Raw genomic sequence first — 15,636 nt, forward strand, 5'->3', positions numbered from 1 at the left:
AAACTCTGGCTCTTGTGGAATTTAAAGGCTCAGAGAGCAGTACTTTGTGTCATTGTACACCTTCAGGGCTCTGCTTATAAGCAGTAGGTAAAACCGTTGAACTTTATTTTATGGGATATACTCCATAAAACTGAATTACGTTAAAGTGTTCTGTAAGAGATGGAAGGCAGACTGAATTTTTATTCCCCTTTGAATTAAATTGGCATGTGACTCATCATTTGGGCAAAACAACGTAGGCCCCACCTCTTCCTCATGAGAAAAACTTCCATTGTCCTTTAATTAAAAAGCAGTCTTCTACCTTTTCATGAAGACAGCCACACAGTAGGCTCCTTTGAGTTTTCTTCTGTTGTTTTGTTTTGCTATTCTCTCCTTTTTACATAGCCTTTGTAGTTCTGTATGTCTGATGTTAAAATTAGAGTAGCTCTTACACCTGAAAAAATACAGATGAGATACAGAACATATGTTCCTAAACAGCAATACCAACAGACTGCAATATATGTAATAAAAAGGAAGTAATACTTAGCTTTCCAAGACCTACCAACACCACATACAAGTTTTCATTCAGGATATTTTGGTCTCTTCAGGCCTTGTTAAATGATCTGGCCTTCAGCTAAAGAAGTCTTTCTTTGCCATTTCAGTACAAGAGCTCAAACGGGAAACATCAATACAAATAGAGCTGGGCATCTGGATCTCACCAGGTGCTTTGGTCTCTTACCATGTAAAGTCCTTCACAAGTCCTTCACACTCAGTAAAACAGCTTCCTTTTTATCTTACATTGTACCAAGGGCAGTCAGTTTTTCGTTGAATCCCTTTTCCCTTACTTAGGGACAGGGCTTCTAATACACAACCCCATTTAGATACACCCCTTTCAGCCCCAGAGGAGTTGGAAGTGTGGGACTTTGAATGTGGGCAGCAGTTTGCCACAAGTTTTCTTCTTTTTCCTTGTCCAGGCCTCTGCTCCAACCCCTTCAGGAAGTTCTCAGACTGCTTGTTTGCATCTTTCTGGAAAAGAGGATTGCTGAAATGGCTTCTGATTTCATTCCCAAGCAGGCTGCTTCCCGTACTACAATTCTTTGATCCTAGCCTTTCCACAAGGCCTTTTTCATGAAATTATCAGCACGTGTTGCCCAGCAGTACTTCTACCTTGAGTAAGGTGCCGAGAACCTTGGCAGCCTCAGCCCTTGTGCAACCCTACCCAGGCTGGTCTAGAAGAGTACGCAGGCAAGGTCTCTAAGAAGCAGCTGCCTCCAGCAAACAGCCGATCAAAGGGGCTTGACCGAGATATCTAAGTATTTCTGTCTAAAGAGTAACTAGGCTATTGAAAGCAAAAATGCTGATAGAGGATGGAATTCATATCACCAGTTGCACATAAGCTAGTGTGTATATATTCCAGTAATAGACTGGACAGAGATTTCCTAGCAGCAAGTCAAAGAGCAAGGCAGAGAGGGTTATTGGAAAGGGACTATTATTAATTGTGCAAAGAGGTCAGTGTTTCAACCAGAGTTTGAGTGATTTAGACAGGCTGTGGTCAAGCAAGCGATGGGGTTTCTTTCTCCCCCACTCCTTAGCACTGCATCAAGCCTGATCCCTCCTGAGGGCTGGCGTCCTTCTCCAGTCATCATGCTGCAGAAGTAGATTTCATAAACAACTTAATACCAGTGGTTTCCCAACTATGGGCCACAAATAACATGCCCTTGATCTACAGAAAGCTGGCTAGCTCTGTCAAGCTGACTCTACTCATTTCTCTTAGGAAGAGAAAAAACAAATGAGAAAAAAATGCACTAAAGAAAAAAATGGATTGCACAGTTATATCTGTATTATATTAACACAAAAGGAAAGAAAACCTTATAGAGACAAGCTAGAAACACAGATGTTTTCCTACTGCTGCTTTTCCATGTAGGCATTTTTGTAATTGCTACAGAACTAGTAATACAATCCTGAACAGATCCTCTACTTAACATAAGTGTACTTGGGAGGAAACTTGGGAATTAGTTTTTGTTCTTGTACAATGAAATTACTTGTGGTGAGACTGCCCTTGTCCTGCCTCTCTGGCATACAGCTCTCACAGGACGACTCCATGGTGACAAGGGAAAGTACATGGAGACTAATTAATCTTGTATTGCATTTGGTTTTAATTCCTAATTTAGGAATGTATTAAAAACTGATTCCAGAATGGCCATCCTAAGTTCTGGGCATGCTTTCCAAAATAACCAACTCTCCAATAACACTAAAAACCATTAAATCACAGTCTTAGCAATGGTAATCAAATCCACCTCTCCCCTTCTCACAAATGACAATTTCAAATGCTTTGCCTACCATTTACCCTAACTGGAAGAAAGGGAAAGGAATAAGAAGTGTTTACAGTGTCTAGATAGCTAAAACATTTGTTCTCTTGAATACTAACATGAATTATAAAACAAAGAAAAATTCAGAGCTGAGAAGATCTTGTGGAAAACCTTTGGGCAGATCTGTCCCCTTTATCAATCAGTCAAACAAAAACCCAACTTAAATAAAATCAGAATCCTCCTTCAGCAGAGCAGAGAAATACAAACAGTAAACTCAGCTTCCTTCAGATGTACTTGGCCCTATGAATGAGACAATGGAATTTCTCCTTCCTTTTAAAAGATCCCTTCAAAGGACCAGACACCACCGCGTTTTTCAACACATAGAAAAAAACACTTAATGCTAAGATCATGCTATGCTATTCTTTAGTTTCCCTCACAGACTGGATAACCCTACTCTCACTTTGGCTGTGATTCAAAGGAGCAGATTATTACTGCTACTGATACTGGTGTACACAGTTTGCAGGGCTCTGTCTTTACTGCTGCTACCTGTTGTCAAATTCCCCTCTTCACTTAGTGAGGAAACAACAGTATCTCAGCCACTCCATTCTTTCTTAATGAACTGTCTTTTATATTCTGGCTGGTTCTTGCAGAATTGGAAACTCCCAGATGTCTCTGCATCTCCACCAAACTAAATTTGCTGTCAGCAAGCATCAGAGACTCAGCCATACATAATACATAATATATATTATAGTATATAATAGTATATAATACATAATACATAATACTCAGCCATACATTAATTAAAAAAAAAAAACTAACAATATACCAAAGTGCACCCACATTCAGAGATGTTGCTCAGAATCTGCTATTGCTTCTGGTGAGCTGTCTTCACTACCTATGGATACCTCCTCATTACTCCTTTTATTGTATATCAAGATTTTAAAAATTACATCTCTCAAACACACCTTCAAACTATATCTGAAATTACATAATTTATTCAAGTCTTGTACTGCATCATTTATCAAGGACCTTATAGGCTTAGTAACAGCATATAGATTTTTTATCAGGTGCAAACTGACTAAAGCTGTAGCCTTAAAAGATTACATGCCTGAAAAGGAAGAACCTTCCGGCTCTTACCTTTCACAGCGCAGTCTGGATGCCTTTCTGGTTGACTGCTATTATTTTGCTGAGTGCTGGGACAGGCTGTCTGCTGGCAAAAGCACTGCAGTCACCCTCCCCTCACATATGACTTACTCTGCCCGTTTGCTTTAAAACCTCTGCCATATTCAGTTTTTACACTCTGCCCCCCCTTGTCTGTTCCTCTCTGCTTCCTCTCCATCCCAGAGCTATTGTTCTATACTGTACCGAATAAATAAAAGCGAATACAAAAACCTGCATGCACGAGGACTTATTTTTAAATAAGAAATAGTAAATAATATTTTCCACAGGTCCAGCGCAGCCTTGCTTCTGTGCTAACTATCTCCATGCCAACATACCAAGCAAATAGCATTGTCTTTCCCCTCCCAAGCCAAACACGGTCACCTCACACAAATGCACTTCTTGCAGGCGTGCTTAAAAGCTCCTCAGTCCCTACCTGCTCTCCAGCCTGACCTTTGCTCGAGCTCCCATCCCCAGCTGACACACCCGAATTTCTGTGACTTACAAACAAAAAAGACCTGTAGGAGAACCGCAGTGAAGTCAAGCAGCACAGAAAGTGTAGTTAGACAAAGGATAAAAGGCTATACACAACACCCAGCCTTTCCCCCGACTGTATGACGCTGGGTTCAAAGCAAGGGCTTGCTCTGCCTGGCCGTGTACTTCCTGACCTAGGCCTGTGACTGAGTAGCCACGTTAGCAAGAAAAGCCCTCCACTTGCTTAATTTGAACATGGGTTGCTATCTTGGCCACCAGCACAGGATAATGTAAACTATATCCAAAGCTCCCTTTGTTCTGTGGATTTAAGCCACATTTAACTCTAACACAAAGACAAGCCTTCCAAAACTTTCTCCTACACGTGCATTTAGTCTCCACATGTCACAAAGCAGAACATGGATTGCTAAAAACTCACACTAAATAAAAAAGTTTTCTTTTCTCCTTTGGAAAAAGGCCTAATATTTAGTTACATTCTATGCTCATTAGGATATTTTTTATAGAGATCTGGTTTCTTAAGCACTGAAAAAGATTCCTCAGAATGTCATTTTATCTCTTCTTGAAAGTGCCAAGAATGTCTAACAAGCTAAATAATGTAACATTATGCAGGGGACGGAACAGGGAAAAAAAAGTTCCGTCCATGATTTCAAATTAGGATGCTTTATACAAAATGGTTTAATTATTACTTTTCATGAGAGGTGATTAAACTTCATTAAAATCCAAAGCATCACTTGCCAAGATCTCAAAATGGTTTATTATTTTAAATTTCACATAATTACGAGGAAAAATATGTTTTGCTTCGGTCTCTTTGGTGAGGAGATATGGCGCTTTGCCATATTACAAGGAGGAAAATTCTCTGTAGTGCCAACGCCTAGTAAACTGCATCCTGAGTCTCAGTGCCTCAGTGCTGAACAAGTCAGCTGAGAAATCAATAGGTGACTTGCTTTAAAACCTTCCTGTTTCTTCGTATCAGAACATACTGTTATTTGCAAAAGAGCAGTGGGAAAAGCAGGCGAAAATTTCAGAGGAAGAACAGAGGAGGAACATGACATTTTGCCAATTTGCAAATAAATGGAAGCTGATTCATCCTGTCCAGTAGGTTTTCATATCAGCACTCGGTTAATGGTATTGCCCTGAAATATGTTGGTTCAGCTGTCTAGTCACAGAAGCTTAGCACTGTATAGTCAAGTGGATAGCCCAGGAGAGGAAGAAAAAAAAATAAAAGACCGCCATAGTGCTTACCTGAATCTTGTCCCCTGCATTCAGATGCTTATCCCACATAATCACACGGGCCAGAAAAGATTGCTAATAGATTCCAATAGTGAGTGTTTGGAGGGATCGACACGGGCATTTCCTGAACCCTTCGCTAAATGTTTTTGCCCCCATGGTATTAAAAATCCAGCAAAATATACAGAACACTCCAACTTCAGAGGAAAACGGTAATCTGCTGGGATAACTTCCCTTAGCGTTAGAATGTAAACTGAACTGTATTTCAGCTTTAGCACTAGAAGTCTCAGGAGGTGTCATAATGAAACAAGACAAAAGATAACAGAAGAAAATAAAACTAAGAAAATGCACAATTACACTCCTCCTTTGGAATCCTCAAGTAGCCAAATGAGATCTACTTGTCTTTAATTGTCAAAAGAAAAACACGTTGTTGTTGAAGAATCAAGGATACAGAAGTGACGCACCTGAAAGACTTGTGTCTTTATTTACCTACAGAACAGATGGAAGTGCCAAAGCAGAACACGTGAGCAGTCTGCATCTTTGTTTTACCTACAGAACAGAAAGACCAAAGACATCAGGGCAACAAGGACAGTGATGGGTTTAGAGGGGGAAGACATATGAGGTCGCTTGGTTTGTTCAGCCCAGAGCAGAGCAGGCCGAGGGGAGGCCTCATTGCGGCCTGCAGCTCCCTCACGAGGGGAGCGGAGGGGCAGGCGCTGAGCTCTGCTCTCTGGGGCCTGGTGTGGAACACGCTCCCACAGAAGACAGCCGGTGCACTTCTATCTGCTCTCAACTGTCTCAGCTAAAGTATTAGCAGCATTCGGAAAGCCTCATAAACTCAATGGGCAGGTTATAAAATAAAAGGGATGTGAGCACTAAGTAGACAGCTTCTCAGAGTAGACTGCTGACAGCTGCTTAAAAGGCATCTGAATAAAGAACACGCTTACAGAGCTGTACCAGACTCTTTATTCAAAATAAGAAATATCTTTCTTGAGGTCCTTACCAGTTCTGGGCTTCTACAGTCAACTGCACCCAGAGAAGTGTCTTTCTCCTGCTGCTATGTAGATCAGACAACAATATACATATAAAATCTCGGTGAAATGGATGAACAAGGCAAATAGTTTATTGAACTTTCTAAATATTAAATAAAGTCAGAAAAGGGAAATAAGGTTTTCCTTACCTCATTTTTAAGTGGTCTTAGTTTTTACTTATAATACAGCTAATAATCATTGCAGTTCTTACAGGAACTTTATTTCAAGCCATCAATTTTTGTATTGAAACATTTAGTACTAAAAAATGATTGACCATCACACCAGCAGTTATCTGCTAATTCTATTGAGCATTTCCTCTGAGAAAACTTTTCAAAAAAGTACAGCTGTTTAAATGGATGTACTTCAGGAAGCACCAGAATACAGTTTTTCTGTTACATAAAATGTGATTCTAACTTTGTAAACATAGAACTACAATCCATATATTTTCAATTATTCCATGTGTTTTTAAAAATCCTATGAGCACAACAACATTAGAACAGGCATAGTGAATTATATGAAAATGTACTACATGACTGCATTCATATTATATTGAGTCCTTTTTAAAAGATTTCTTTAATTACTATTTTGTTCTGTAACACTTGCACACTACTAGCTGGTATAATGCAAAGGCAGCTGTCTTTTGTTTTTCACAAATCTTTCAGCAGTTACAGGACAAGACTTTGTTCTATTTAAATCCACAGGATGGAGCAAAAAGGGCTCTCAGATGCAAGGAAGTCAGAAGTTCTCCATGCAGCCCTAGTGCTTTAGCAAGGGGCTCACACCATATCCTGAGAATTAGCTGTACCATGGTTTTGCTAGAAATCTAAATATCTGCCCTACACATCCCTAAAAACATCAGACACACTAACTGATAATACTGTAGTACCACAAATTAGGTAACACTTGGAAAGCATGTCCAAAATTGCTGCCTACTCATCTACAGCCTAGCATGGTCTAGGAAAGACATGATCAAAGCTGTGATTTTAAATAGTAATTTATATTTCTTGAAGGACCGAGAGTTTTATTCTTTTCACTTTGAAGCGTTTGTGTACAGACAGGAACATGAAGGGCTGGAGATCATGTTTTCTCTTAATAATACTGGACTGTAGCAATAACTAGAACCATTTGTACATCTTTATGAAGATCAGTGTGTCATCCTTTCCATATTGAAAAGTATATGAAAAAATGTTGGAGAAAACCTAGGTCTTCATTTTCACATACCTGTTCCTTTCCCTAGTGTTCAGTCCAGCACAGTCTCATCCCTTACATTTTCTCCTAATTTTCTTCCTTGCTCTAACTATCTTTGTAAATCCTATAATTTGGAGAATGAGAATTGAAAGTGGTCAGTCTTTTTTAAAATGTCACTGCTTTATACAAAGCCAGAGTGCCACTATAACAGGGTTTTGTAAGTGATATTTTATTACAAACTATAATGAACAGAAGCAGTTAAATGGGTAGAAGGAGTGATTCAGTTGGGAACAATTAGCATTTTCTAAATAATTGCTTCACAGAGAAATATGAGAGTTATTTCTAGGCAGTCTCAACTTGCAAAGCCTCAGTGGTTTTATTGTCCCCACCCATTAAATATATTTGGTAGCTGGCTGTAACTACACTTACACTGTTGCAATCAAAATTTTAAACTCTCTAAAATGCATCATTGTTATAACGAGCCTTCAGGCAAATGCAGAGATTAACATTTCTAAGGGAGAGAGAAAAAAAGATTTCATTCCACAGGCTCTTGCTCTACAAAACCTGATTTCCAGAGATAAATACTAATGGAGCTTGTGTCAAGATGCCAATTATCAGTCTGGACTTTTCTCAAATATAATCTTGTGCAAGAGAAAAAAAAAATGTTTTTCTTTAAAATTATGCTTAGGGTTTTTAGAAGATACCTTGGTACAAAGAAGAATTGATACTGCTTTGTTGCATGAGATTGTGCAATAGGTTGTTGAATGCGCCTGTAATATCTAAATATCTTCAGGTTATTTCATTAAAGGAAACTGATAAAATTATTTGAGTTCCCATTGTAAGAGACTAAGCAGAGATTAACTTTTCATTTTTGCAGTCACTACGTTATAAAAGTGGCCTTTTGCTATTTCAGAAAGCATGGATATTTTTTAGTCATAACATGAAGTCAACAATGAGCAGATCAATTATAGAACCTCTTCATCTTCAACCTGTTCATCTTCTGTTTACTGGGAAAAAAGACACAGAATTAGCTCCAATATATATAATTTTTCATTACCTCCCTTTTAATTCCAGTTCTCAAAACAGACTGATACTCATATTAGTAAAAGATGAAAGCTGTAACTATAGGTTACAATCTGTAATAGAGCTTTACCATGTAACAAATACCTAAAAGTCAAAGATGTTAAAGACTTCTAAGAAGGAAACTTTTAACTCAAAGATTCTAAGTCTTAGATGACTATTACCAAAGTTTACCGTTTAATCACTCAATGATTAAAGAAACATTTCTGAAGAAAGTCTAAAATAAAAAGAAAAAAGCAAGAGAATCTCACTTTTCCTATGCCATCAGCAACATCGACTACAATTCAATTACGAGTTACTAGCCATGTTTTGCCCAAAGGGGGCTGAACTAGCAGAAAATTTAGTCAGTCATTTCTAGCACTCAGCAGTTATTTCTCAATATGTCAAGGTACTTGCAGGATTCTGCTGTGCAGAGACAACATCGATGCCCACCAAGGCAGTCACTCACAAACACTGCTGGTTTTCATCTATAGCAAAATTTTCTTCTACAAACGAAAAAAAGACTTACAGACTTCCTTTGATACTTAACCCTCAACTCTGCCCCAAGAACTTTTCCAACTAAACTTCTAGTGCTTGTGAAAAGAAGGACTGGAGTTTTTGTTTTTCTCAAGGCAAACACCCTCATCAGACTATAAAATGAGTCCTATTTAAAAGTGTTAAGAGTCTTCTCTGAAGGCAGCAACTTTTGCTTAAAAAAAAAAAAAAGGCCTAGAAGACTTGACATTGCCTAAGAAAATTATGTGCTATCCTTTTACATGGTATAAGACTCTACCCGTTTCCTGTGTCTGCTGATTAATATTATTTCAAATGTCTAGTGAATCTAGAAATTTTCAGTCAATTATGCTCACACAGAAAACCCTGTTGAGATATTACCAAGAGACTATGCATACCTTCCTGCTCTAGTAATGCTAAGTAAAATGTAAGCATCAGTTTCCATATTTGAAAGGCTGTCGACTGCTAGAGTGGAAGGTCTCAGCTTCAAACATGTCAGTGCAGGTGAAAAAAACACTAGACCTCCATACAGAACTGTCACTATTTCAGACTACTATGTATACACCAGAATATTCCTCTTGTCAATTCCTGCCCAAATGCTTTCCATATTTGGTGACAAATCCAGTTAGAATTTTAGTCAGACAACGTTAATTCTCCTGTGAACACAATAAATACTCAGCCTGGATTAAAAAGAATTTTGTTTTATTTGGACAAAGGCACACAGTCTTTATTGTTAGATTAAACGCGTTTCTTTTACCTGCAATAGTAAATCTCAACATCAAATTTAATCTGATACCACAGATAATACTACAACTATTCAGTGTTCAAAACTAAAATGGGTATTTAGTTATTTATAGTTTAATGATGCTTCATCTTTTTAAATGCATAAAATGGATATTTTAAAAAATGACTCCTCATGAGATTATTTTCAGAGGTAAACTCAACTATCACAACTTTTGCAGAACAGAAAAACCACAACTAGCTGTAACCTTGAACAAGAACAGTTACACCAGAAATCCGGAAATAGAAACAAAAGGATTAAATTAACAATGTAATGTACATCTGCTGCAGTACAAGCAGGAATGGAGATTTACTATAGTAAGTCACCATACCTGTAAGACCATGAATGGTACATAAAACACATATCTATGTCCTGGACATATTTAAGTAGTCCTAAAGAAATGCTTAATAACAGGAGTAGAAATGTTCCTTACACAGGTATTGACACTGGAATGACTTTCTGAAATGACCTTTTAGTAGAGATCATCCATATCAAATTAAGTGACAAGATCCAGATTTATTTTTTTTAACAGAACTTTTAAATATAATCCTTAGCTCCTCAGTCTCAGCAGATACTGGTTCCAGCACAAATTTATTTTATTGTACATATTTAAGTTATGGCTTGCAATGGCAGTTTCTCCAACGAAAATGGTTGTGTCTTGCTAAAAGTGTCAGATGTTTATGATTGTTAATACTGATGAAAATGGACCGAACTCAACTGACATCTTCAAAAAGGGTTTGAACTTAAGAAATACTGACAAGTCGTAGATTGATAGTATCTATAGAGTATTTGTTTCCCAATAATTACCTTTCCTGTTGGCTACTAATACTGATTTGTTTCAATTCAAGCTGGAAATAGACAGAAAAACGTGCAGAAAACTATGGAATAGCTGGAGTCAACGTTCCTGTGCCTTCCTAGGAAAGAATTAAAAAGTAATTTGATCTCCAGTATTCCTTCTGGTCCTACGGTAGATAGTTTCCAAGTTGTAATAATACCAGGTAAATTTTTAAAAGTTTTGATGCAGATTAATCAGTTGCTTCCCATGTATCAAAACCCCTGTATCTCTTGTAATGCTTGTGTCAGTTGCAAGTCTTTCCACAGCTAGTGTCAGTTGCAAGTCTTTCCACAGCTAACTCTCAGTACAACTGAACAATAATAATCAGAAAAATCATTAGGTTATTCTTCCTAGTTTGGAATTAATTCATTTATTTCTTGTTACCCTCTTTACTACTCTACCTCTCAAATTCAGAGCCAAGAGAAATAGCAGAAAAGTAATTAATATCTGAATATGTCAATATAAATCTGGTAATTAACAGAGAAAATTTTTTCTTTAAAGATAGAAAAAAACACTCCTTTGCAAATACAGACTGTACTCTTTTGGTTAATATATATATCAAGTAACAATGCACTTACACATGGCCACTTAATTATTTTGAAATGAAAAATGCTTAATTTTGAATTTCCTTGTAAAAATCAGCAACATTTATATATGGCAAATCTTCTAATTTAGAGAACAAATCCCACAAACATTTGTGGGATTGTAATGTAATCATCAATAGAAATATTTCTGCACAATTTTAACCTTCAGCTCTGGATGCACCTCTTTTCTATACAATATGCAGCCACAACAGGAGCATCATTTTGCATTCTTAAAACAAGTATTATGTGCTGTTCATTATTAAAGCATTTTCTCTCATTTCTTCTAGTCAACTAGGGTACTTTTCTGTTTAGATTTCCTTAGATGACTCAAGTTACCCAGAAACACAGATGCTAGATCTAGGCAGTTGGGTACAAATTTAAAGATAGGAAAGTTCAGAAATTTTCATGAGACAATTACTATTGCGTAATAACACCCCCTTCCAAAAAAAAGCTCTAATTTAGCCTAGGTATGTTACTATCCAGATTCATCCCAGAATCATACAGCTTTCCCAAGAGAGGTGGGTTCCCACTTGCAGCAGTGTATTTATTTGCTTTCAGATCAGACAATTGAGAAAAACTGAGGTGTGGGATGGGAGAGCACATGGGCTCAAGTTAGTGAATTGCTGGCAAGGTAGATAATTTAACACCACATCACCTAGAATAAAAACTTATTCTATGGTTGAGCTTCATTAAAAGGACACCCCACTGAAATCAAATTTTAATGGCAAGTAAAGACTAGACGATTATTAACATTTTATGTCACACACCATTATTCCTAGAGTCTATTAAACTTCTTCCAAGAAACTGATAACATAAGTAGTAACAATAATGTCTAGGTACTTCCTGTGTGAGCGCCCAACAGTTCTGTTGTTCACACTTTCTGCCTGAAGGTTTACTGCTTTCAAATATTTGGAAACTTCCTTTTGCCAGTACCTCCTCAAGGTAGGATATAGTAAGTGCTTCTGCCAAATATTCCCATCAACTGGGTGTCCACGTTAAAAAATGAAATTCTAATTTTGGGGTTTCTGCTGCTAAACTTTAGTCAATACACATGCAAACCAAGAAGAGGTAAATACAATGACGAGCAATTCTTGTTTATATACTTTGCTGTCATTGTTCTTTGGTTTAAAATGTATATGAAATACAGACTGTGAAATACCTCATTTACAACTTTGTATTAGTATCTGTGTTTCTGCATTAAGTCCTTAGAGATGTTTCAGTATGTTTGACATCCCATGCTTTAAGTCTGTATGTATATTTCCTACATAGCATACACAGAAGGAAATCAGATGTTGTTCCAGATAAAAGTTTTGTATTTATTTAGAAGGCATACACCTCAAATTATTCTTTTTTTATGACTTTCAATTTTAACTTTATGGAAGTGATAAATGAAGGGACTTCTTACTGTTTGACTAATGTTAAGACAAATATTCACTGGTGAATACCATAGTTTAGAGGGCCAATACAAACCCCACATACCGCTTAAAACCCTGAGATAAGGTTTTAAACAGTGTCCTATGGGATATCTCTTCCATTATGAAGGAAAACTCCAAGGCATCTTGGCATATCTTGAAAAATACTTCTTGAAAAATACTTTAAAGCTCTGAAAAATTCCTCATTAGAATACACATATGTAAAATAACATATCCTATATTTAAAACAATCCAAGGCATAACAATAATTCCTGAATTTGAAGTTTAACAATCTCTTACAGTCATTAAATACGTGTTATGGAAACAATTGGCAAATCTGAAAAGATAATTGCTACTACATATTGAAGTTGCCTTTAAGTTTTAAGGTAACACAAACTATATGTATGCAATGTTCTGACACGAAACTTCAAAATCATCAAAAAAAAGCCTGGACTCCTTGAAATGTTTTCAAGTCTCCTCACTCAAGTGACCTATATATTTTTTCTGATTGAAATGAATGAAATATATGTTGTATTAATATGAAATAAAGTACATCAAATTTCTGTCTAATAAGAATTTTAGGAATGGAATTGTCAATTGTCTGTGGTTTATGTAAAATGAGAATTTTTTCTACTGTCATGTTATAGAAGAATCAGTATGTGCTCGTAAGTGGACTGTAACATCTAAACAGGCACTTCTTAAACACTTTGTTAGTTTAAAATCAAGGATAAAAGTGTTTTTTTAAGCATATGATGTTTCAAAAATGCATGAATCTCTTTTATTCCTCTCTACTTCGCTATATACAAAATTTTTGACCCAGCTTAAAAAATGAAACATCAAAAAACTCACACTGGTTATGATCACCTTAAGACAACACCTTTAAATAAAAATGTATTGCAAAAATGTCTTTGCAAAAATGAAAGCTCCAGGCTCTGTTTGTATTCTCAACACAGCAAACAAAACTGTTTGATAGTAAAATTGCATTTCATTGCTAAAGCAAAAGCTTTAAAATAAACTGCAGTGCACAACTTCAATGTGATTCTAAGAATTCATTAATGCTGATACCACAGGTGATTTATTTATTTTTTAATAAGACCTCCCCCTCCTGCCACAATACTGCTATACAAAAAAAAAATTGCTACTACTCTATTGTCAGTCTTTCAGATAAAGTAAAAAAAAAAAACAAAAGTCAACATACAAGAGTTTTTAGAGCAAGAAATCAATCTGCAAAATGTTATACAACAGTAAAAAGGCATCCACTTTACAGATGTTGAAACAAAAAAGTAAATATTTCACAAAATATATATTTTGGATCTGTGTAAACAAAGCTCATATGTATGTATTGCTTCTATTCATTTCAAAAATATACATCCACATGGACTGAAAGTGATCTTGGTGCTCTGAATTTTAAATTACTTTGATATATCCAGATGTAATCTGAAGATACAAAACCCCCATATTTTTGAATTTAGTATTTTGAAATATGTCAAAACTTTTTATTTTTCTTATGAGAAATGAAAATGAAAATACACCCCAATTTTGATGCCATTTCATTGAATGAAGAAGAAAGTACTATGAAAATAAACATTCATCTGGTTTCCTAACAATAAATATAAAGACAGTTATTATAACATAATGCAACACAGGAAGTATTACTATATTGACCTTAATGTTCAATCAGTAGTTTTAAAATCGTTCCTCATTGAGGCTTGAATCTTCTACCTTGTCAGCTGTCCAACAACTTTTAAGAGGGTTTTATTTTCTTGCTTCAATTGTTCATTTTCATCTTCTATATCATCTAGGTCCTGTGAAAGGAGAAAGAAAAATACACATTTCTCAGGACATTAAATACAAACTTGATTAGTAGCAGCAGGAATTTAGCATCTTAGCTCTGAAATCAAGAAGTTGGGGTTGGGAAGAATTTGTGTCACAGTAGGTATCCTTAAATCTGCTAAACCTGGCATTTTTCCAAGTGTTACCAGAAGTAGAAAACATTAGTATTATATTCCCACATATAAGAACCTTGAAGTGGAAACATATATAAGCAAAACTGAAGCTGCAGTAGGAATTAAACAACAAGAAATCAAAACTGGATAGGTGTGATTACTTTACTAGCATGGAGTTTATTTGGCTACTACCTCTGCTCCCTGGATTGCACTTCTCTGCAACTATCCCACTTGTTGTGTTGCTGAACACATCACTGGTTATTACTGCAATAAAGTCTGCTTTGTATTTTAAATTAAGCATAACATTTTTCAGGAAAAGTACTGCATGCCCATCTTTTTCATTTTCTCTGAAAAAGAGTAAAAGGCATATTGTAACTTCTATCTCAACTGCTACTGAAAGAACAGACAAATACTAAAAAATTGTGTTTAAAATAGATTGATCCTACCTCAAATGTCTGTCTCTCTTCCACTAACTACTGTATTTAATTAGTTCCCAGTTCAGCGCTTGACTTCTTACCAAGTCTTTCCAAGATTTTAAACTGAATAATGACGAAATTGGCAGTTGCTGTTAGCATTAGTTCAGTAAAAATAATTTTACTGTACAAACAACGTGGAAGAAACAGAATGAGAACAAAAAACTGAGGAAATAGGAGTGTGACCTCAGGGACAGCACTTTGAAGAGGAAAATGAAAGGCAGGCCAAAGAAGGAAGAACCAGGACTCTGATCAGAGCTTTTAGATGCCTTCTGATCTGTCTGCAAATTCCTACTGTTGTCATGCTTGATTAAATATAAAACAGTAATAGTGAAAAGATTTTTCTCTCTTGTTCATTGAAGTCGTTAAGCACTGTTCGACATAAGGGGCCTACTTTCTTGTTTCTTTTTAGTGGGGTCATTCCAGAAGTGCATTCTAGAGACTGTGTGTTAATGGGTACTCTGATTTTTAAAAGCCTCTTCAGTTTGCCAAACCAAATCCATACTGCTATACCTATACCTTTGCAAGTTGTGTATTGTTTTTGTAATGTGGAATCAAGAAATCACTAGCAGAAATTGCTTTTTACCTAACAGAGGTAATACTGCGTCACAGAACAAATGACTTCCAGGAAAAGCATTTGATTGCTCTGAAA

At 36.4% G+C, this 15,636-nt stretch overlaps 1 protein-coding gene across 1 annotated transcript in view; it reads right to left on the reverse strand.

Annotated features, from left to right (window-relative positions):
• Window positions 1-12,443: 12,443 nt before the first annotated feature.
• PAWR (pro-apoptotic WT1 regulator) overlaps window positions 12,444-15,636 on the reverse strand; it is a 78,718-nt gene continuing 75,525 nt past the window's right edge. The window contains exon 7 of the mRNA XM_035544097.2: window positions 12,444-14,370. Coding sequence (XP_035399990.1) covers window positions 14,284-14,370 — 87 coding nt within the window. The 3' untranslated portion in view covers window positions 12,444-14,283. The remainder of the gene's footprint in view (window positions 14,371-15,636) is intronic.

Source organism: Cygnus atratus, chromosome 1 (genome assembly GCF_013377495.2).
Source record: "Cygnus atratus isolate AKBS03 ecotype Queensland, Australia chromosome 1, CAtr_DNAZoo_HiC_assembly, whole genome shotgun sequence".
NCBI classification, from domain to species: domain Eukaryota; kingdom Metazoa; phylum Chordata; class Aves; order Anseriformes; family Anatidae; genus Cygnus; species Cygnus atratus.